The sequence below is a fragment of the Cheilinus undulatus genome, linkage group 11, assembly GCF_018320785.1.
Source record: "Cheilinus undulatus linkage group 11, ASM1832078v1, whole genome shotgun sequence".
Classification (NCBI taxonomy): domain Eukaryota; kingdom Metazoa; phylum Chordata; class Actinopteri; order Labriformes; family Labridae; genus Cheilinus; species Cheilinus undulatus.
This window is the reverse complement of record NC_054875.1, coordinates 27,663,884-27,687,370: the sequence shown is the minus strand read 5'-3', so window position 1 is coordinate 27,687,370 and position 23,487 is coordinate 27,663,884. Positions and strand designations below refer to the sequence as shown.

Here is a 23,487-nt window from a genome sequence, read left to right as displayed (position 1 = left end):
GGTTATTAAAACTAAGGGTCAGATAAGATCACAATACCACAAATTTCCCCCTCATATTTCACATCATATTGGAAATTTCCAAGAACTGTCAATCAGTAAATGAAGACTTTTGTTGTTTTTGAACCATGATTGTTGCTTTTAGTCGACCAGAATCTGTTTGCAATGAGTGTTGCACAATGCGTTGTTTGATTTTTGTTGTGTATTATGGTGTAAATGTGCGGGTTTCATACATGAGTGACTGTGGTTATTTATGTGTTATGAGAAAGAAAGGGGGGAGAAGAGGGCTAACCTGTCTATGCAGATGAGAGTTGGCAGCCTACTTTAAAACACAACATAATTCAACAGTTCATTGCTTTTGCCTGCTTTCATTTCTATGTAATCAATCTCTCAGAGCTCCAGTGCCATAAAATGCATTATTTCAGGCTTTGACAGGATGAAAATCTGACAAATTATAGCTCAGTATGAAACAATAAAAAAGTGTCTTTATTGCAATGTTAACTTGGTGCACTTCTTTAAAGGCTGCCAGGCTAATCATATTAGAATACAAAATGTTTCAAGCGTTAATTTGATTTTATAACAAGCAGCTTTTGCAATGGAAACTCCAATAAAGCAATCTGAAAGCTTTGCCTGAACCATGTTTTGGAAAAGTCTCCTGTTGATGTGTGTTTGCATACTGAATGCTTATGGTAGCTCAGTGACCCGCTCAGTGTGCTGTGTAACTCCTGTGCTGAGAACCCCCCCGCTTCCACAGCCATTTGGTTTTGCAGCTCACATCAAAGCTGATGGAGAGCTGGCCCACAGCCCAGCACTATGACAGACTGGCGGGGAGCCCGGAACTCAAGCCCCTGGCTTGAGGCCTACAGGCCTGGGGCTGGAGGTTGACAGGGCCCAGCCATGAGGGCCTGATGAATAGGTTCTGGCACCAGCCTGGTGATGTGTGTGTGGGTGCGTGCGTGGCTTTCTGGGCCCCTTTGGCTTGATCTGAGTTACAGAGGGAGCCTAGGGAAAGGTTATGATTGGCCAAAGTGTCAGAGAGAATGAGCGGACAAACTTAAGGTCTTCTTACACCAAAACTTTGGCGTCTGCAGGGTTTCTCAGACCCTGCACACACACACAAAAACACACCCTTCACACAAAATGACATGCCACACAACAGCCTCATGGTTACATGTGAAAATCTCTTGAGTTTTCATCCTTAAGAAATGGAAAAACATAAGTCATCACTGACACAGAAAATAATAATGCACATTTGAATCCAGAAACCTCATACGTTTGACTGGAATTCATACAGTCTGGCATGAGTTCAGAGTTAAAGAAATGCCAGCTTGTTATTAAGAGGAAATGCATGCATCATATTTGGTTGGAATCTCGATCAGTACTGTATGCCAAAAGGAAGGTGATGTCACAGTCACAGAGATGAACTATAAATGGCACAGAAACCATGTTTGACTCAATAATTCTAAATGAAAAATGAATGTGACATGGTCAATTACCCTAATGCACTTTCAGCTCTGCTGCTGTTTAGTACAAACTTTAAGTGGCACTAATCCTATTTGCTTTTAATTCATTGATTATTAAAGTGGATATTTCCAAAGTTGCAACAGCACATTAAATGATGGCAAATCTAAAAAAGGCCTCCAGTAAAAAAACTGCAAAGCATGTCAGATTGGCTTTAGAAGTAAAAATTACCAGTGGACAATTCAATAAGGAAGGTCTTTCTGACACCAACACTTGAAAACTAAACATGAGCAGAATATGTGCTGCCCTGCAGCAAAACAAGGAAAAGTCTGGTCCTAATATTTCCCTCACTTTCATGTGTTCCACTCTCACACACTCCCACGTTTCTCTCTCCTCTTCCAAACTGTCAAAGAGACAAAGAGAATTTACACTTCCTGTTTATGCAGATGACAGCCAACAACAAAAGTGAGATCTTCCCACAAGCAGCACATGCCAGAAGTCTCATCCTGTCCTTTTTTCAGCCTTGTAACATTGTTAAAGGTTGCTTTGGATCGGACACAGCTGTCACTCTTTGTGAAAGCTATATGTGTGCGCTCTGTTTCCCGGCCAGACTCCAGTTTAGCCTTTAGCTCATCACTCGTGCTGTGGTTCTTAATGACTGCTGGAGCGCCACAGTGTGCCGTCTGCCCATAAAAACAAGCAAAGACTAACTAAGGTAGTGTGTTAACCTGATGCACGGTGCCGTCTGCCATCAGCCCTGAGGCGAGGCTAATGAGAAATGATTAGATTAGAAAGCTATCCCACTGTGCCACCTCTTTGGATGCAGCCACGTTGAATGGCAATGAACCAAAACACACATATTGGAAGTTGTTTAAAACTTAGCAAACTTGAGGAGAGAAACCTGAAATACACCAGCAGGTGTTACAGGGTGAAGACTGGGAAAAATGTTCAGGAATTGCATGTTATTAATTCTGAATCCAGTCTGGGGGCATACTGTGAAATCAATAGGACTTTAAGCAACTCACATTAATAAGGAAGCTGCTTTCAAGGCCCCACACAGAGATCTGCTCAGGAAAATTTCCCCCATGACGCCAAGATCAGGCTGTTTCGCTCACTTTCCCCCTCTCCCACTCAATGCAGCAGGGTCAGACCAGTAAAACCAGTCACCCATCCCAGCGACAGTCCAGTGCAAGCTTGCAGACAGGCTACAGACCTGCACAAATAACTCACTGTCTGCAGAAGAGACTTTTTCCCCTCATGGAAGTCTGAAAAGCAGTGGAGGGGAAGTTGCTCTGGGAGTGTAGAGCATTTTTGGGTCTTGTCCACCTCTATAACGTGGGGATAATATTTCATTGCACTTTACCTTTTGAATGAAAAGATTCAAAAAATGCTAGAAAGGCATGGAAAAGGTGACACATGCTTGCAGTATTTGTGTAAATGTGTGTGTTGCAACATGTGAATGCACATGGCTTTTATGCATATTTGTGTGTGTGCTTGTGTTTAGCCTATGCATGTGTGTTTGTGTGAAAGCGTACATTCAAGAATGTGTATGTTGGATCAGGATGTTGAAGCTCTCTGTACACTGGCCCTTATAAGGTGCAGGTGTTTTCAGTCAGACCGTGGTTCCTCAGTCCTTACCCGAAGGGTTTTAAGAGACTGACATTCCTTTTAGACCTGTCCCTGAGCTCTGCAGCTCTGAGAAGACTGAGCACCAACTTAACCTACGGCAGCCACCGACTCACAGACTTTATTTACCCATCATTTTTAACATGTTAGTCTGCAAAATTTGTGCAAAATTTGTGAGATCGACTCTATTTCAAGTATCTTAAACTTACATTTTCAGGAAACAACTGCAATTGTCCAGTGTGGTGAGGAAATTTGTAGTTTGAGAGGATTTTTAAATTTCAAACTGTGAATGTGGACAATGAGAAAAAGTTTGGGTGTTTCCGTTTATGGTGTAAAAGTCTGAACGAGTCTGAATGTTGAGCTAAAAAACCAAACCAAGCTGAGAAAGAGTCAGAGAATAAAGATTTTTACAAGTTTCAGGAAAGAAGACCATGTATGGACATATAGGTGTATTTAAAAATATGTGCTCATTTATGTTAGTGGGCATTATATGTATTGCTGTCAAAATCTTTGATTGATTTAAATTAATGTAAGCTGATTAATCACACACTGATGCCATCACACAACAAAGTAGCTTTGTAACTTCAATTAGAACAATTAGAATTTCTCTGTGCTCCTAACTTTTATACTTGAATGGATAAAATCCAAATTCCACTGATTAACAGCATCCTAGATTGACTAGTTAGTGGGCATTCTGCTATTCATCTTTTAATTGACTGACAGCACTTAGTAAATGTATTTCAAATTTTGTAAATAGCATTCATGCTGCCATTTTTTATGTACTTTTCCACAGTTTCTGTTGTTAGTGAGTTCTGAATAGTTTCTAGCTGTTCCCACAGACTTGCATTAGATGAAACTTTTCTGCAATCAATCTTTGAATCTACCAAATCCCAAATTGGTTAAATAGGATTTAAATCCAGCCTTTGACTTGGTCAGTCCATCACTTTCAGTACTCCAGATTCCCTTTCTCTTGGTCAAATATTCTCTGCACAGCTTGAAGTATACATGGGGTCATTGTCTTATATGAACCCATGACCAGTGCAGAAAGGGTTTCATGATGCACTAAGATGTGTGGTAGACTTTCTTGTTCATGATACCAGCATTGATTTCCACTAATGCAATGAATCTGGTGTTAAAAGGTATTCCAGCTTTTCTGCGGACATAAACACAACGATGCTGACCAAAGAGTTCAAACTTGGACTCATCCGTCCAGAGTACCATCTTTCAGTCATCAACAGTCCAGTGTTTGTGCTCCCTGGCAAAGCTGAGATGTGTCTGGATGTTTGAAGGCCTCAATAATGGCTTCTTAGCAGCTATTCTTCCCTTTAAACCTCATTGGTCATTCTGGAGAAAGCACAGACTCTGATCTAGAAGCATTCATATCTGCCTGATGGTCAGCAGTGGTCTTCCTTCTGTCTCTAGTGCCTAAACTCTAGAGGTGTTTCAGTTCACTTTTGTTTCCTGCCTCTTCTCTGTACCAGTCTTGAAAATTAACTCCAAAGCATACTTGACCACACTGTGAGAACACTTTATGTCTTATGGTATGTCCTATGATGGATGGATGGATGGATGGATGTGATAAATACTTTATAATAATGTATATCAATAAAAGTTAGTAAATAATAAAAAGTTTTAAGGGACTAGTTTGAGAGAATTTATTTCTGTGGAGGTTTATAATAAAAACAAGTAGTAAACTGTTATTATTTTATGAAGTAAAACTAAATACATTCAGAATAAAGAAATCTGATCTCTCCCACTTCTTTTCAAATACTGCTGGCATCAGGCCAAAACCTCATATCTACATTTTTCAGTATTTTAATTTTCTTGTCATAAATCAGTGCTGTTTGTCATCCTTTATATCTGTCAGTTGATTTTTGACATTTTTAAACAATAAAAATATTCAAAAAGATCAGACTATAAACATTCATTGTTAAAGTTATTTGAAAAATATAACATTTTTTAAAATTCCCTGTAATTGGTTGTAATAAGTACTACCAATGGTCATTTTGGAGAGAGGAGGTTTTGGGTAACAGCAATGATATGTAAAATAAAAATTAGTTTTGATTTTATTCTCCATATACATTCCAGGTAACAATTTGTACTAACTACACGTTTAGCATTAATAAAGCATTTTAAAATATTAGTAATCATTTCATGTTTGTCTAGTACCACAGAGGATGGTGATATGTTGCTAATATTCCCCAGTTTGACACACTGCACCTTTAACAGTTAACTAATTATATATGAGACATAATCAATTACACATCTCTGTAATTTGTTATTTTATTAAACTGAGCTATACTTATGTTATTAACACATGAGTAAACCTTTACGAAAGCTTAAGTCATCATCTAAATAGCATTATTTATTAACTATAAACTATAACTATAAACTATATCTATAAACAATAATAAAATGCTCTCTTAATGTACTTGTATAGCATTGGTAAGCCCTGACCCTAAGCCTAACCCTCCTCTTAACTGCTTCACTAATGCATCAATGACACATAATTGCTGTGTTTATAAATCACGCGGTACTGAGTTTACAATACTAAGATCAATAAGTCAAAGATTAATTCATGCTTTACTAATCCATCAATGATGCATTGATAAAAGTGTTTAAATTATTTCATAATGCAGCCTGATCCTGGCTGTATCATCATTTAGCTCTTTTTGTTTTACATTTTTTAAATTTCAATTTACCCATGTTTGGCTGTTTTAGTAACTAAATTCTGCACATTTTGCAGCCTCTGCTACAAAAGTAAAGGTAACCTGTCCAGCGCAGTATTTCAACCTCATAGTCTGCTTTCCAAACGTGTACTGTAAGTGAGGAACAGACATAAGAGGAGGACATGGTTGTCTTCTCCACTTTGATGAAATATGTCTGTTCCCCTGAGTGCATGAGGCTTTAAGGGAACATAAATCACCACCATGCATTCATGCAACCATGCACACTCACATACACATGTGCAGAAGTGAGCACAAGGGCACAACTTCCAGCTTTAGCATGGTTGAAGAGGAACCCACAGTGCTGCAAATAGCAGGTAGAGGTTTACTGGAAAGCAATAGCTCCCATTCATCACTTAAGGAGATGAACTTGATCAAAAATACTCAAGAATCATGTACTTTTAATACATGCACTAGTAGAAAACAATATTTTTCCTTTGTATTGCCTAGTCCTAGTTGTGGTGAGGATAAGTGGTTATCAAACACTATGAAATGATGAATGAGAGAGAGAGAGAGAGAGAGAGAGAGAGAGAGAGAGAGAATCGGTGGTAAGCTGTCAGTGGTGTCCCAAAGAAACACGATCTCTCCACGGGGGAGATCTCTGCAGACTCATACAACCTGATCGTTTAAAACCCACAAACAGCAGCACAGATTAACGTGATCAGGGCTGGCTTAAGCACACTGGCAGTTCTGCTATAAGTCAAATGGTATGCAGACTGATAGATTCAATCTGACAGGGGAAAATAAAATGAAGCTGCCACAAAGAGCGCCCGAAGAAGCTTTAGACCACAGGAGGGCTGCACACACATCAAAAATATCTAAGGGCTCACTTTATTTTGAATTTCCCACAACATATATGAATTGTGTAGAAATGAAGGGTTGTGTGTTTCCCTCGTAGGGATCAAGAACAGTTTATTTAGTCTATCTGGTTTTGTTTTGGGAAACCTAAGTCAAATCTACAAGTAAAGTCCAGAGCAAAGATTTAGGTGTGAGATTTACACGTTAGTATAAACCTGTCTGTGGAAAAACCTGTTTTACTGTTCTGGGAAACTCCATCATCAAAGAGTCCTGAGCCATATATCTGCTGTGATAAGAGTTATCTTTGCACGGGTGTAGATCACACTTAGACTTAGTGTACATGCACTCTGTTTGCCTTACCAGGTCAGACATCCTCCACTCCTGCGCTCAACAAATCAACTTATGTAAATGCACCAAAGCACTGTGAGTGCAGGAACATGGAGCACATTCAGGCCTCACATTTGTTTTATTGATAGAGACCTGAGGTGAAAATTCCATATTTCTTTTATTACATGTCCGATTGCTAAGAATGTGAGCTAAAACATCCCATATGCAGGCGGCGTTCATTTCTTTTTGTATAAAGTGCTTTTGATTTATGAGCCCACAATGTCTTTTTCCTGCATGAAATAAATTACAGAGGTGAATTCCAAAAAAGAAAAAAGAGGAGAGAGAGGAAGAAAGAGAGCAGGGAAGTCCTCAGAAAGTTAGACGTATCTGTCAAGTCTGGAGTGCATATCCACTCTGCAGGTTTTTATACGAGTGTGAATATGTGGGTGGAAAAAGAAAACAGGACAGCTCAGCTGTCGAACAACTCTACCATTTATCGCTCTAGTGCTTAGTGAGGGGATTAATGAGAGACATGGGTACTCATTAAACATTTATGAAAATAAACTGTGGTGAATTTGATCCAAGAACATGCATTACATTCAAGGTGTTCAGATGATGCTCTTATCAAAAGCAGATGAGCACAGGCATGGATTTGTCTAGAGTGAGTTTAACTATGTTACAGGAATATTACTCAAACTGCTCCTGTATTTCTGTTTAACATCTCATAGTCTCAGCTGTTGTCATGATTGCAGAAATGCTTTTGAAATTCTGTAATTTCACATTTTCTATACTACTGGTTTTTCTCCCTTTGGACTAGGTCTGACACAGACAGAGCTAACTGTGAGCCTAAATCCTCAAGAAGATAGTCTGGGGTAAATTGTTGAACAAACCTGATCTCGCTAAGACCAGCAATTGGATCTGTGTTATTTGCTAAAGTGTGTGTGTTGTCATAGCACTGTAAGGAGCACATAGGAAACAGAGGAAGGAAAATTTAGATTTTTTAAAAGTTTTTTGCACAGTATCATTTTCTTGGTTCCTTTTATCTTACATTTTAACATAATAATAATAATAATATTCATTTTATTTTTAATTTTTTTTTTTTGCTGTCGTTTGATGCTCTTAAGGCTATACATTTTAATTATTTACACCAGAAAGAAATGAAATGAATGGGGCTAAAGGTTAAAACAGTTTTGGGTTTTTCATTAGTTTTTATTTTTGTTTTGTTATTACCTTGTGTTTTACATTCTGGATTAGTTTTAATCAATTTTTCCTGCTAGGTTATAAGTGTAGTTAAGATTTTATTTTGCAAAAATGCTTCATTTTAGTTTAGTTTCATTAGTTTTAGACTTTTCTGCAAAATTGGATACCTATCAGAGGTGAGACCCAAAAGGGCTCATCACTTTTCATTTTATTTAATCATTTTTCATGTTTGTATACAACTAAAGACCATAAATAATGATTGTGTGAAGTCTTCTCTTATCAGTTTAGGGGACTGTAGTCTCTTCAGGCTTGGGAATACATGTCAGTCATTATGCTGCTGTCAAAGACTAAAACTGAGGAGATTTTGTCTTTAATTTAATGTAATTTTAGTTAGTTTTCTAAGCACAGAATTTAGTTTAGGTTAGTTTTCTTTGTCTTTGAAAGCTTAGTTTTTATTTAGTTTCAGTTGACTAAAATGATTTCCACATTTTAGGTTTAGTTATTTAGTTAGTTTTAGTTAGCTATAATAACCTTGATGGGGCTATATAAATTAGCTTGCTGACAGAAAGGTCAAGATGAGGCTTTAGGGTGGGGTCTGGCTTCAGACCGTACATCTCTGATGACCACACTCGCAGACCATTCATCTGAGACACCGTAGTGTGTAACTCAGATAGGACGTGCTGTAATTAAAAAAAGTCTGGCCGTCACATTCATGAAATAACCACACTGCTAACTTAACAGACTAAGCAACATTTAAAACAGAAAAAAGATAAGAGGTCTCATGTGGGATTTAATTATATATAGACCCGTTTTAGAAGTAGTTACACAAATGGTTGCTCACTTAAGCTTTAGTTGAAGCTAACAAAGCTACGCTAGCTACATAATTAACATTACTACATAACCCAATGAAGCTCGGTAAGCTTTAGCAACGTGGGCTTAGCAAAGATAGCTAAAGCTAATGTAGCTACATAGAGAGCCCATCTACATAGCCTAGCTAGCCGCTTTGTGAGGTTAGCTTAAGCTATGTTAAATATGTAGCTGCATAAGTTATGTAGCTATGTTAGCTATGTAGCTCCATTATCCATAGCTAAGTTAGTTTTAGCAACGTGAACTTTAGCAGGAGTTATCTACATTGCTGACATAGCCAACAGACCTACGTAAGCTACGCTGGCTGCATTAGAATGTTTTCATGAAGGACGAGACTGTTTAAATATTTTGTAATCAGGTTTTAAGTTGTGTATCTGTTCTAAGATGGAAAAATTAAATTAAGACCAGATTTGTACGTCATTTTTGGGCAAAAAGATATCCAATTTTTTTTCCTTAAACTGTGAATATTCAAATAAAAAGAGAAGATGTTCTGGTTTCTATGTGGAGCTGGACAGGTATAAAGTTAACCCAGAAATGATGTTAATATATTCTCTAATTCAATTCCAAGCGGTTTGGGAGAGCTGGTAGCCTTGAAGGCTGTTATAATTTGTTTCACAGCAGGAAGATCTTATCCAATAATGTGTCATCAGCTACCTCACACTCTCACTTTCCTCTCAGAAACACTCACCCACACGCTCTGAAACAGAATGACTCAGTGATATGACTCTGAGGATGATCATGTTTTTTGGCCACCCTGCCTCCCTTACAGGTGTGTTCAATAATTAGTTGTATGTTCTCTATCATCTGTGATCAGCATGTGTGACGAGAGGCCCTCCTGCCTGCTGGCTCCGCTTTCATGACAGCCAGCCTACCTGTGTGTATTCACACATGTCACTGAATGCACGCCTGTGACAGACACACCTGCCCTGTCGAGCAGAGACAGGATGTCTGCCACAGCACCAAAATCAACCCAAAAAATCTTAAAGCCCAGAGTGAAAGAAGCATAACAGAAATTGGGAGGTGTGCCAAAGCAATTTATACCGCCTTTCACCTTCAATTCACCTTCACCCAAGGGCGTAATTTACATTTCAACTTTTAGGAAGGCATCTGGGAACTGCCCAAGAGTGCAAAATTATAGTCTGATTCATGTGCATAACACGGTGTATGTGCTATGTAACCTTTTTGGCACTCAGCACTAATTAGTAGGATATAAACATCAATTGTGAGGGACAGGCCTTTACTTAGCTCAACATTCTGACCTAGAAAGTTTGCAGAGACAAGGCAGAATCATAAGTGAACAAAATGAGAGGGGTAGGGAGATTATGTTTTTAAAAGTACTAAAAAGGGTAATGTATAAATTCAGTCATTAATTCAAAGATCCAGGAAGGGTTAAAAGAAATGGGCTGCTTCATGTAAGAGAATGACTTCAGTTGGTACACTTAATCAGTTTTGGCAGACTAGTGTAGTGAAAACATGTGCATGGAATCCATATCAAATGCAAAGCATATTTTCTTTTGTGAGCAAAATCCTTAATTAGTTTGGATATAACCAGATAGTCTTGTTACACTACACTCTTGCCCTAAAACTATTGTTTTTTTCTGTAATATTATGTGTTTGACACATTTTCACTGTAACACCAGGTTATCATTAGGAACCTGCCTTTCCAGTACTGCAGTTTCTTAAAAGTAGCACAGATTTGTTTAATGATGCAGGCATTTAGCGCTTTCAAACCCCACACATTGTTTACAGCAGGGAGACTGTTACAAAGCATATAAACGGTTCCCGGTCAAAATTACCATTCTGACTCAACTTGTTAGCCTGAGTGCATAAATACAGGGCTTATTAGGATCAGGCCCATTTCTTCTCCTTCAACACAATACAAGACGTTTTGGATGGTGAGACTGGGCTGGGCTGCTTTGAATGGTTTAGAGAGGAATTACTTTGTCAGATAAACAGCTCCAGGCCTCAGAGCTGATTACTGCACAGAGCAGGAGCTCCATCCTGTGCCCTTTATCCACGCTGTGTCACCACAAGGAACAAGGTGGATTTTAATGAGCGTATATGTTGGCTACACTTTTGTTTTCACTATGTTCACCTAGCAGCCATGGTCATCCGATGCCATGCTAAAGGTGGGGCACTAAAATGCTGTTTTAATGTGATTCTGCTTTTCTCTTGGTTCTATGTCAAAGTAATCAGACAAGAACTATTAAATAATTATTTTACTATCATTAACTGACTAAAAGACTATGAATGCAAAAATCAGACACTGTCCCATGTTTGAAGCTAAAACAAGGCATTAGCTACTTTGAGTCACTTTAAAACTCGATAATTAGCTTTAAAAAGTCAAATTATTTTCTCTTGTGTGTAGCATTATTGCTTGTTAATATTAGGTTCTAGATACTAACTAGCTTAGAGTAGTTTTAGCAAGCCAGGAAGCTAGATGTTTAACTTCAGTGTTTCAGCTAAATAGTCATTAAATATGTTGCTTTAGATTAAAATATGGGGAATTAACCTCCCACTTTTACTCTACCTGTTCTTATTTTAATTAATAATCATTAAGGAGGCAGGGAATATAAGTTTTTATAGGTTTGGTGTGAGGGGTCAGGCTGTCGACCATACATATCTGACTCTCACTAGTGGTGATACTGTAGTAACTTTCTGTTTGATGGCGTTTACCACATTGTTTTGGTGACAAGGTTAGAGGCATTACTTTGGGCTTTTGATGGCAGCATGGCACAGGTCTTCAGATGTCCCACACCAGTTTTGAGGAAGATCTAACCATGTAGAAATCAAAAATTATGAGTAACTTCCTGTTGGCAGAAGGGGGCGCTATGACAAAATTAGATTTTAGAAGCTTGAATATATTCAGGAGGGGAAGTTGTCCAGCTTTGGGGCCCAGCTGTGGCCATGGCTTCTGGTGAAAACTCAAGTTTTTGGTAACTTTTTATCTTCATCTTGACTGGAATACCCTGCAGAAACCAGATAAAACCCCTTGGTCTAGTTTGTTAAAATGTGCAACCTGTCCATTTGCAAAAAATTTGAAAAATTTGGCCTTTACAGGTCACATATTGGGCAAAATACACTTTTTCAGGCTTTTCTGACAAGATATGTGTCCCTGGCCTGTCCACAATTTAGACTTCATAAGGCCCCCAAATTAGCCCTCCATTGGGTTAAGTAATAGTAAGAACGCCTACAGATACAGTAGGGTCCTTGCTCCGAGGTTTGGTGCTCGTGCCCTATAATTCCCATCAATCTTCTTCTTTTGATTGTGGGGAGGCCAAAATTGTAACTGCATCCCTAGTACCACCTTTAAATGCAAAAACAGTACTAGTAACCTGTTGACTTCAACACACTACTGTTATACTTTAAAACTTTGGTGTGTCCAGTCAGATTTCCGCCCTGGCCACCTCCTCCTCCACCCCTGCTTGGTAAGAATATTTATATTCAGCTTGAATCATTTGCTTTTGTGGGAGTTTTGCATCCTTGCTGGACAAAAAAAAACTAATTAATTTAAATGGTCTAAAAAAGTGAACATGGTTTGGATGTATGATTGAATTACTCACACACAGCTATGGTGTCCAGTGAGGTACAGCCCACGTTCAAGGTCCAGTAATTAAAAGAAAATGAGATCCAGTGAGAACATGGAGAATTTAATGTATGGTACAATTGAGAGGGCTCAACCCTGTGTTATTTTTCAGGTAACTGTGAGAAAAATTTTGCAACCACACATGTGGTGTCAAGGTTAGATGTAAGCGTACTTTGAACATAAATGATGACAGCATTTTTGGAGGATTACTACAATTCTCTACACTCAAGTAAGCTCAAATCATCTTTCTTTCTCCCTTTCTCTCGCTCATGTCATTCTTAGCTTTTTTTCTCTCCATTCTTACACTCTTTTAGCCTCCCTTTTGTCATCTTTTCATTTTGGACAAATCAGACTACGTGTAGCTTCCTCTGTTCCTCTCCCAGTAATGACACACTGCAGGCGTTTTAGATTACACAGCTCATTAATAATACACTCCATACACCCACTAATAAGCATTATGAATCACAAAAAGTCATATTTCCACCCACAGACACGAGATCATGCCGAGAACATTAAAGCGGTGATTGTTTTTGATTACAATACTGCCTTTAACTGTAAAAGTGCAACATGAAGGAGCCCTAATCAGCTGGCCTCCGCTGAGACTGTCTATCTAAAAAAAACATCACAGCCCACTTACCACAAAACACACGTCAGCGCCCAATGTTAGCCCTTACTGATGTCATGTCCTCTGCAGATGGTTAAGGGGAGAAAGAGCAGGAGGAAACAACCACATACACAAATGTATGATGTACACATGAGCATAAAGAGGAGATTAAATCAGAGATGCAGAAAAGGGGCGGGATGGCGGTTAGTGTGAAGGAGGATGTACAGGGCTGCGGTTGGTGTCAAGAGCTTTCTTACGGTCAAGAGGGTAATAATGGGTGAGAGAGGGAGTGAGCAGGGGACACTAGGGCATATAAATGTCACATTGGTGCAGTGATTTTTCTGTCAGGGACTGTGGTTGTAACCAAAGCCTTCCTTTCACTGCTCTGCTATGCAAAATAAGGGGCGTAGGAGTCCTAGAGCCAGGCTTGTACAGAACATGTGGCTCATTGGTCAGGCCAAGTACATACATACTCACAGATGCATATTTTATGAAGCACTGACACCCAATTTAACACAAATACATATGATACTGGACATTATTGACTATACAATATAGATTTATTATATACTGTTTCTGTTTATTGCTTCAGCATAAACTGTGGGAAAAACCAGTGGAGCAGATGCACGCTCACACACACACACTTTTGAACTAATGTGCCAATAAGAGCAGCCATTTAGCTCCGTCCACACTGAGTTCATGGAGAGTTAGCAGGAGTAAGTCTCCAGCTGGGGTATAAAGATACAATTCAAACACAGACTTCTATAAAAGTTTGACGTAACCACACCGTGCCCAGAGACGCCATGTTTAAAAAAAACTCAGCATCAATAATCACATCAACATCAACAGCAGTCATAGGGCAGCTGACGGCGATTACTTCTTAACTGACTGATTGCTCCTCCATCCAAGACAAACACTCTGATGCTGATGAACTGTGATGCGAGGGGAATGCTCTTATAGCCATTCTCAATCCCAGTCCCAGAGACCTGGGAACTTAAAAGAGCCAATAGCATTGCTTAAACCGTGAGACCACCTACTTGGCTGTAATCAGTCTGCCTTTTCCCTCCGTTGCCTCCCTGACCTCCAATCTAGCTTTCTTCTCTCATTCTCCCCTCTCTTCTCTTTATTCCCTCCTGACTGTCCATTCTGTTAAAGCGGCCTAAAAACAGCCTGAGTGGCAGATTCAAGGCGAGGCAGGGGGGCTAAGGGGTGGGGTGTAGGGGCTCCTGGGCCGCTTCCTGTTTGAGGGAGCCAATATGTACGCCCCTCCAGGCCATTGCTCACCTTGCCATGTGTAACCCAATGAGGCTTTCCGTGGACTTGGCTGCCTGGCAGGTCGTCGCTACAAAGACTCGGCTGAATATGTGAACGCTGAAAAATCTCCCTCAGCTTGTTTGCACAAACACAGGATGGAATGCTAAATATATGCCTATGATTTGTTCTGGTTTTGTTATTCAATATTTGACTGAGGAGAAGCTAAATACCTGAAAGAAGACTGTGATGGTGATTCAAAATTATGAAGACCCTGCCTCTCTGTGAATTCTTATCAGGGCAGAACAACACTAAAAAACCATCAGACAGATTATTAGTTCAGCTGGGTGTCAGGTCCTCGGGCGCACTGAGACATCCACAACCACTAAAGGCTTTTCTTCCTGTCCCAGCATGGGGTACTAAACTAACTCTGTGTATGTTTTCAGCTGGCACCTCTCAACCTTGGCAGCAGTGTGTCTCCTGGCATGCACAGGAACAAATTTGTCTTTGGGGTTTGGTTTAGTTTTGGTCTCTGATGTGATGGCGTATGCGTGCGGGTGAGGGAGTCCAGAGGTCTGGTCATTATCAGGGGGAAAAAGGTGAAAAGGTTTGGAAAGAGAACTAGATCTGAGGGCAAGGGGATGAAAATATCAACCAAATGTTCCAAAAGAAAAAACAAAAACAAACGATGCAGATATTTAATCCGTATCATGAAGACCAGAGAGAGCACAAAATAAAAACCAAATGTTCTGAATTCTTCTTCTCTTATTGTGTCTTTAACTTTACATATGCACTACTGTAAGTCTATCCTCAAACATAAAGAGACATGCACATAGGGAGATTTTCACCCTGGAATGCCGACAGAATGGCGTGTGTGTTTTCCCAGCTTGTCTTAGCTGTGGCGTGTTGTGGTCACCGGGCCTGTGTGTGGCCCTGGTGTGGTTCAGCTGCTCAGAATCATTTCCATTTAAACATATCTGTGGTCCTCAATGCAAACCACCAATGCTATCCACTCTGTCGAAGGAGGTTACACCAAAAGCTTTGCCCTCTGTGTGACCACCTCCATCCTGCTCCTATATGTGTGCGTTAATGCGCAGTAAAGACCATGTGTTTGCACAAATGTGAGAATATGTGCAGGATTCACCGTCATCCGTCTTTCGGCATATTAGCAGAGGAGATTTCTCATGTAGGCAAGATAATGGCGCGCAAACAGGGTTGGAGTGGTGTGTGCACTGATGGATGGGTGTGTTTTGAGCTGCAGGGCCCCCTCAGGCCATTGTGTCCCAGTGATCAGTGACTCCTCACACAGGGGCTCCATCCCACCACAAACAGCAGCACACATCAGATCACTCAGAAGGAATGTGGATGTCTCCTCATGAAAAGCCTTCACTGATGTTTCTCTCTCACTCTGGCTTGAAGTAAGCCTCTAAAGGATGGAGGCTCTAAGTGTCTTTTTGTTGTGATCTTTGGTAGAGGTGGCAAAGTAAATATGTTCTATGTTTAAGTAGAAACAAATACTCAAAAACACTTGTACAGGAGAAGTGCTGATCAATTCTTATCTGAAGTAAACTTCAGAAGGCAGAAAAGGTGCAAAAATTTATAAAAATTGTGTTAATTGCATAGAATGAGTGAGGAATTAACTACGATTTGATAATTAAAGGGAATTTTGGAATTTTTGAAGTTGGGTTGCATGAGGCACTTGGTGAAAGTAGTGCCATTAGCCTCTAGTGATATCAGTGTGCACTGCCCCTTTAACCAGGATGTGCTTGGGGAAGCTAGGCTATATAGTCTAACCATGGCTCTATGGGTACTATGCAGATGATGTTATGCTGTAGTGGAGATCGCCCGTTGGGGAGCAAGTAGTGATTTTGCATAGAGAGATGCTAAAAAAAAGCCCACATTTTGACTGTTTACAACTGTGCCAAGCATTCAAAGTGCTAAAATAAAAACACTCCCAAAGTTAGTGCAATATTCAGGTAAAAAGGTACAAAAAACACAGAGAAATGGCAGCAGGCAGGGATTTAAAAAAGCCTCTGTGTAAATGGTAGATGGACGCCACTCTAGTATGGTCTGTTTTCACAAACAGTCCGGTTTGGTTCAGTCCAGTTTTACCACAAAAAACTATGATTTTTCCTGTGTTCCCTCAGCTGATGTTCACTCTTAAGTGTTGTGAAATCTATTTCTCTTAGACATCCAGATCATTTTCAGTGCAGTAGATCTGGCCGTTTGGCTCCCTAACAGCTTTTCACTTTTAAACAGTTTTGCTTTTTTAAATGTGGATTAAATAACACCAAAGGTTGGAGGAAAGGAAACTGGTACTCAGACAGGAGCTAGCTACTGTGGCTCACATTAAAGAGCTGGTTCATAGAGGAGGCTTGTTCATGAATGTTACATCATTACCTGGACACTCACTTCACAAGGTTTATTCAGTCTGTAACATAACAATTTCAATTAAAAGCATGTCTGTGACAAAATTAGGAGTTCTCATATGTTAAAGGGGCTAAGCTAGCATCTTAGCTCACTACAAGACTCTTTTAGACTCTTGTCTCCCTTCATCTGACTGGACTATGATGGAGGTCTGCAGGACTGAGTATTTGTAATATTGATCACCTCTACGCCAGGTAAATTGGTTAAACTGTGGAAAAACATCACTTTTTTGTAAGGTGTATTGATCATATTCAATGTATGTAGAAATTTTCTGATGATATTTGCAATGCAGAGGCCAATTTAGAGTTGGAAAATGATAACTTTTCTCTTTTGTCTCATGTTATGGTTGTACAAGGGCTAATTGATGCACCCCTAGAAGATTTTTAGGTCTCAAACTGGGCTGCAGCAGGCAAAAGTTAAGGAAAAGCTGCTGTAGACAGTAAAGATTATCTGTGTTAAAATTCATAATGAATGCTTGAGTAAAAAGACCTAAAACCTGTACCGCATGTCTGTATTATTATCAGTTTGCTTGTGCCTCTCTATTTACATGTGGACTGTTGTTTGCTTTTATTTTTCATGTATGTAGAGACAGCCAATGCTATTGAGAATTGAAGACCATGACAATGTTTGCCAAAGGGACAACAAAGTGTATCATATCGTATTCACATCACATTGTACTGTATCGTATTGTTTCATATCTTTTCATATCGTATTATGATTTTGCACAGAAACAGTTCTCTCTTTTCTTATTTTTGTCATCCTTGCCTCGTTTTTTTAGTGTTCAAACATTCAAATTGCAGTTCAAAAGGTACCTGAATTCCTTTTCTCACCTCTGAAACACTATATAAGCCATGCGCAGTGAAACCGCACCCTTTAGCATCTGCATGGGTTATGTTCCCCTGCTAGTGTGTGGGGAAAACAGCTTACAGAAAACAGAGATGAGCATTTATCACTCACAGCACCCTGAGGTGGCGACGGGGCTGCTAGTGTGGCATTTTCCCAGAGAGAAGATTGCTTTCTGAGTCTTCCTTTTGTACACACATTGCATGCACTTTCCCATAAGTCATCTGGCAAACAGGAAGGAATCACAGACCGGATTGAATGCATGACCCAAAACAGCTTCACTCCCATTATGCAGTGATAAATGACCCAACAGCAAGTCGGGGAGTCTGTGGAGCATAGAGAGGGAGAGGAAGAGCAGGATAACTGGAAATGATTAGAGTCAAACAGTGTTGCTCAAGGGACCAGATCAGTGAAACAGCAGAGGACAGATTAGACCCACTAGGACGGTGAGAATTACCTTGTCAAAAGAGGAGGAGGAGGAAGAAGGGGTGACTGGGACGGGCTGGCTGGGAGGTGATGAAGGAGTCAGAGATGAAGCACGTTTGATGTTGAGCATAGGGACCACAATAGTGCGGCCCCCTGCTTGTACAACAGAGCCTCTGAAAACTTCTACCATTTCTTACTTCTTGTTTTCCTCCACATGCACGCACAAACACATACGAATCTTATTCTAGCGTGTACATATGTGTTTGTCAGAAAATGTCAAAGCATAGTTTGTGTCAATTTCCTAAGCAAATGCAGATGTATGTTGTGGTTGGCCTTCAATTCCACTGTCATGGTCTTTGTTGTCTCTCTTTGTGTGGGGGATAAGCCCGTGGGGGGAAGGCTTTTTGAATGACAGAGGAACAAAACACAAAAAACGCACACATAAGCCTACGTGGAGTCTGAAAACATCCAAACATTCCCCAACAGACGACCAATAAGAGCAGGAACGGTAATGATTGGTGAACTCTGCCAATGACAACAAAACAGTCAATAGGGATGAGAACTTTTCCTTCATATAAAGCCCATTGTTCTCCACTGAGAGTCTTTAAACAACAATGACATCCATTTTCAAAATCATTTTATTTTAAAAGTACACAAACAGGACCAATATTCTTCAATAAGGCAAAGCTCAAAAATTAACAACCACTCACATCAGAGGACTCAAAATCTCACAGTTTATGGGTATCACTTGCAAATTATAAATAAAACTCTTTATTCTTCATATTTAGACTTTTTTTTCTCATAATGAAAAAAATCATCAGACAAACATTTCTTTACAACCCTGGCCACATGTATTCATCTTCAGTATGATCTTTTTAATCATTATTGTCCATTGAAATTCATCAGAGCGGGTCAGGGGGGAGGTGCACCTGTCTCTCTCCACATGGTGTTACGTGGCTCTAATGCCCAGTTCCAAGCCCAGCTACGGACCCCGGCCCTTAGCTGCTACCTGAAAGGACTGAACGTAGTGGTGTGGGTGTCACCTGTGCAGTTTAAAAGCTACTATGTGCATCGTAAGCAGTATTACTTTGTTAAACTTGCCCCGAAATCCTCTTTGTGCCGCTTGTGTGATATTGCTAAAGCACCTTAATGATGTCTATCTAAACAGCTATCTGTTTCAATCCTTTCAAATAAGTGCCTGGTAGAGGGGTTCCTCAGGGCGAGGGGCTTTGTAGGTGGTGATTTGGAATTGGGCGCAATGTAAAAAGGGTCATGAGTGTTTTTTTTTTCTCCTGTGGCATTGCTGCTGTTCTTTTGCCAAGCCGATCCAAGTCAAGTTTTGGATGGTGAGGTGCGGCTGGCTCTGGTCACCTCGGGAAAAGAGACAGGAGGACGCACAGCAGTATCGCAGTGAGAGACAAGGAGAGACCTGCAGCTCCTCCACACTCCATGGAGTTCTCCTACAGAGAAAGGGAGGGAATTATTAACAGAGAAATGATTTACAGTACAATGTCATTACAGTCCTTGTTGGTGTAATGGCCTGGTGGCCAAACACTTTTGTCCCTATAGTATATAATTTAATGACTTCTGACAGTCTTTTTTGTTTTGCAGACATGTGTCTGATGTTTAAATTATTTTATGGTCAGGCTACTACACAGTAGCACATGGTGAGAGAATGATTCCACATCACCCAAAACAAAGATGTTGTGCAGCAAAAACTGGAGTGTAGATATCTCAGGGTGCGGATTTTAACTCCTAAAGTGTAATTTTAACTGCATTCTGAGTGAAATGGTCTTCAGTGTTGGAGTAATTTGACAGTGTTGATCCACCATTGATAGTTCAACTCTGTAGAGTCGGCTGTTTCTGGTGGATTGTTGTTGTTTTTGATGTGAGACACGGTTGCACGATGAGTGAAGTTATCGACTGAGTTAGACTATAGGTGTTCCTAAAGGACGCATAGTGGTAATTCGTCATCAGTCTGCATTGTCTTGGCTTTATTCATACCAAAGCAGACCTACCTACCAAAGAGTTTCTGCAACTGTCACCTACACAATAAAATTGACAGCGTTCATTAAACTCATATAGAGTTTATTAACACCTAGTTGAACCATATGTAGTGTGAACCAATGAAGGCATTTTTAAAGTGTTATAATGAACAATATCATGTTTTTTGTGTAGTCACCTCTATTGTAGAGGTGTGACTTTACCTGAACAGCCTGGTTGTATATCTTTTCTCTTGTTGTTCTTGCAAATAAGGCAGATCATATTTTACAGTACAATTTCTCAGTAGCAAACTCAGAACATAGAGTAAACTTTAAATGAAACACTTTCTACTTTTACTTGGGTAGATTTATAGAATACTACTTTTACTTTGACTTCAGTGCATTTTAACCAGAGTAACTTTACTTGAGTTCAACAGTTGTGTACCTTTTCCTTTGGTTTTATATGCAAAAAGAATTATTGCTCATCCCATTCGGTTACAATTCTATCCGCGTACTTTGTGTACTTTTTCCACCTCTGAGTAAAACTCAGGAGACCAGGACTTCAGCAAGAGGCGACTGTTCAATTAAATTTGAGAAAACTGGTTTTAGAAAATCTAAACAAAGCTTAAATCATGGCTCAAGGCAAAGCAATCACGTGATCACTGATTAAAAGCTACAGTTGAAACCAGAAGTTTACATACACTATGTAAAAAGGCACATAAACTTTTTTTTCTCACCATCTAACATTAAATCAGATTAAACTTTTCCTGTTTTTGGTCAATTAGGATTACCAAAATTATTTCTATTTGCTAAATGCCAGAATAATGAGAGAGATCATTTTTTTAGACAATTTTTTATTATTTTCTTGAGAGTCAGAAGTTTACATACATTTCATTAGTATTTGGTAGCATTGCCTTTAAACTGTATGACTTGGGTCAGATGTTTTGGATATGCTTCCACAGGCTTCTCACAATAGTTTGCAGGAATTTTGGCCCATTCCTCCTGGCAGAACTGGTGTAACTGAGCCAAGTTTGTAGGCCGCCTTGCTTGCACATGCCTTTTCAGCTCTGCCCATAAATTTTCAATGGGATTGAGATCAGGGCTTTGCGATGGCCACTCCAAAATATTGACTTTGTTATCCTTAAGCCACTTTGTAACCAGTTTGGCAGTGTGCTTAGGGTCATTGTCCATTTGGAAAACCCATTTGCGCCCAAGCTTTAACTTCCTGGCTGATGTCTTGAGATGTTGCTTCAGTATTTCCACATAATGTTCTTTCCTCATGATACCATCTATTTTGTGAAGTGCACCAGTCCCTCCTGCAGCAAAACAACCCCACAACATGATGCTGCCACCCCCATATTTCACAGTTGGGATGGTGTTCTCAGGCTTGCGAGCTTCCCCCTTTATTCTCCAAATGTAACAATGGTCATTATGGCCAAAAAGTTCTATTTTAGTTTCGTCAGACCACAGAACATGTCTCCCAAAATTAAGGTCTTTGTCCCTGTGTGCATTTGCAAACTGTGATCTGGCTTTTTTATGTTTCTTTTGGAGTTATGGCTTCCTCCTGGGAGAGTGGCCTTTCAGCCCATGTCGGTACAGGACTCGTTTGACTGTTGATAATGACACACTCTTACCAGCTTCAGCCAGCATCTTCACAAGGTCTTTTGCTTTTGTTCTTGAGTTGAGATGCACTTTTCAGACCAAAGCACGTTCATCTCTGGGACACAGAACCCGTCTCCTTCCTGAGCGGTATGATGGCTGGACATTCCAATGGTGTTTACACTTGCGTATAATTGTTTGAACAGATGAACGTGGCACCTTCAGGCATCTGGAAATTGCACCCAAGGATGAACCAGACTTGTGCAAGTCCACAATTCTCTTCCTGATATCTTGGCTGATTTCTTTTGATTTTCCCATGATGTTACACAAAGAAGCAGTGTGTTTCAGGTGTGCCTTAAAATACATCCACAGGTGTGCCTCTAATTAACTCAAATGTTGTCAATTAACCTATCAGAGGCTTCCAAAGACATGACATCATCATCTGGGCTTTCCCAAATTGTTTAAAGGCATAGTAATCTTAGTGTATGTAAACTTCTGACTTTGAAGAAAGTAATAAAAGTTGACTTAAAAAAAATCATTTTCTCATCATTCTGGCATTTAGCAGATAGAAATAATTTTGGTAATCCTAATTGACCAAAAACAGGAAAAGTTTAATCTGATTTAATGTTAGACGGTGAGAAAAAAAAGTTTATGTGCCTTTTTATATAGTGTATGTAAACTTCTGGTTTCAACTGTACATATGAAACAGTCTTCAATAGAATGTAATATATTTTGCTTTCTGTGGTGCCCTGTTGTGAACCTTGTTTGTTTTTAATTGTTTGCATACTGTTTTTAAGCAGTTTTATGCAATGTGTTTTTTAGATCTTCCTGCCCTGGGACCACATATGTAATTTTGCATTATAGTTATCTCTGGCTCAACAGCTGTGTTCTGCATAGCCCGTGTCGAATAACCTAATAAACTAAATAAAAACATAGAATATTTCACTTAAATATAAAGGTAAATAAAAGAGACAGATCTCTGTGTGAGTGTTTTTGTGGAGCTGGTACCTCTGGGTGAAAAGGGTGACAGGTATCCGGGCGCCTCCTGTCCTTTTGCATCTTCAGCCTCTCACACTTGAGAGATTCATTATGTGCAGCTGAAGTTAAGGCAACAACAGACACTGTGTACTCTCTGCAGGGTGTTTTCCTGCTGGCCTGTACTTTTTTGTTTATAATGGAAAGGAGTTCATGTTTTAAAGGTGCACTGTTGAAAGAGCTTCTTATGGATGCAGCTATTCTTCTGGTCTGGGAAAAAAGAAAGCAAACCCCACAGCTTGTGTTTGATGATTTTTTCTTTTGTTGCATAGCAACAGAATGGCAGGCTTTATTCTACAGTAAGCACTCTGCAACAAAATAAACAGTGGTGGACATGTATATACAGCATGACTGTGGTGTATAAAGTTTCAGGGAAACACACGTTGCAGGAGGAACTTGCTGGTGTATGTGGTGAAGCTCCTTTTGAGTTAGACTAGTCTGAGCTGTGTCTGCTATTGATTGGAATCCCATCACAGAGAGGGATGTTGTGTAACACATGCCAAACACGGACACAAAGATACACACTTCACTGTCAGACAGACCTCTGGTAGAGCTTCAGATCTCATCCCTCACAGCAGTCCTGCATGAGGGGGGTAGAGGGCAAACAAACTCCACAAAGCATCCTCTAAAATTAAAATATCCCATGCTATTTACATCTTGATGCACCCTAACTATACAGAAGAGAGTCGGCTTATCCAAAAAAGAAAAACATAAAAAGGTATTAATGTTATT

General features: G+C 39.7%; 1 protein-coding gene across 4 annotated transcripts in view; it reads right to left on the bottom strand.

The window, feature by feature from the left end:
- Positions 1–18,759: 18,759 nt before the first annotated feature.
- cacna2d3a (calcium channel, voltage-dependent, alpha 2/delta subunit 3a) overlaps positions 18,760–23,487 on the bottom strand; it is a 213,339-nt gene continuing 208,611 nt past the window's right edge. For 3 of the 4 annotated variants that reach the window (XM_041799783.1, XM_041799785.1, XM_041799784.1), the window contains 2 exons: positions 22,729–22,811; positions 18,760–19,599 (listed from right to left, as the gene is read on the bottom strand). In XM_041799783.1, the coding sequence (XP_041655717.1) occupies positions 19,507–19,599; positions 22,729–22,811 (176 nt within the window). In that variant the 3' untranslated portion in view covers positions 18,760–19,506. Of the gene's footprint in view, positions 19,600–22,728; positions 22,812–23,487 lie in introns of those variants that run through there. The other variant, XR_005992575.1, reaches the window with a different exon arrangement.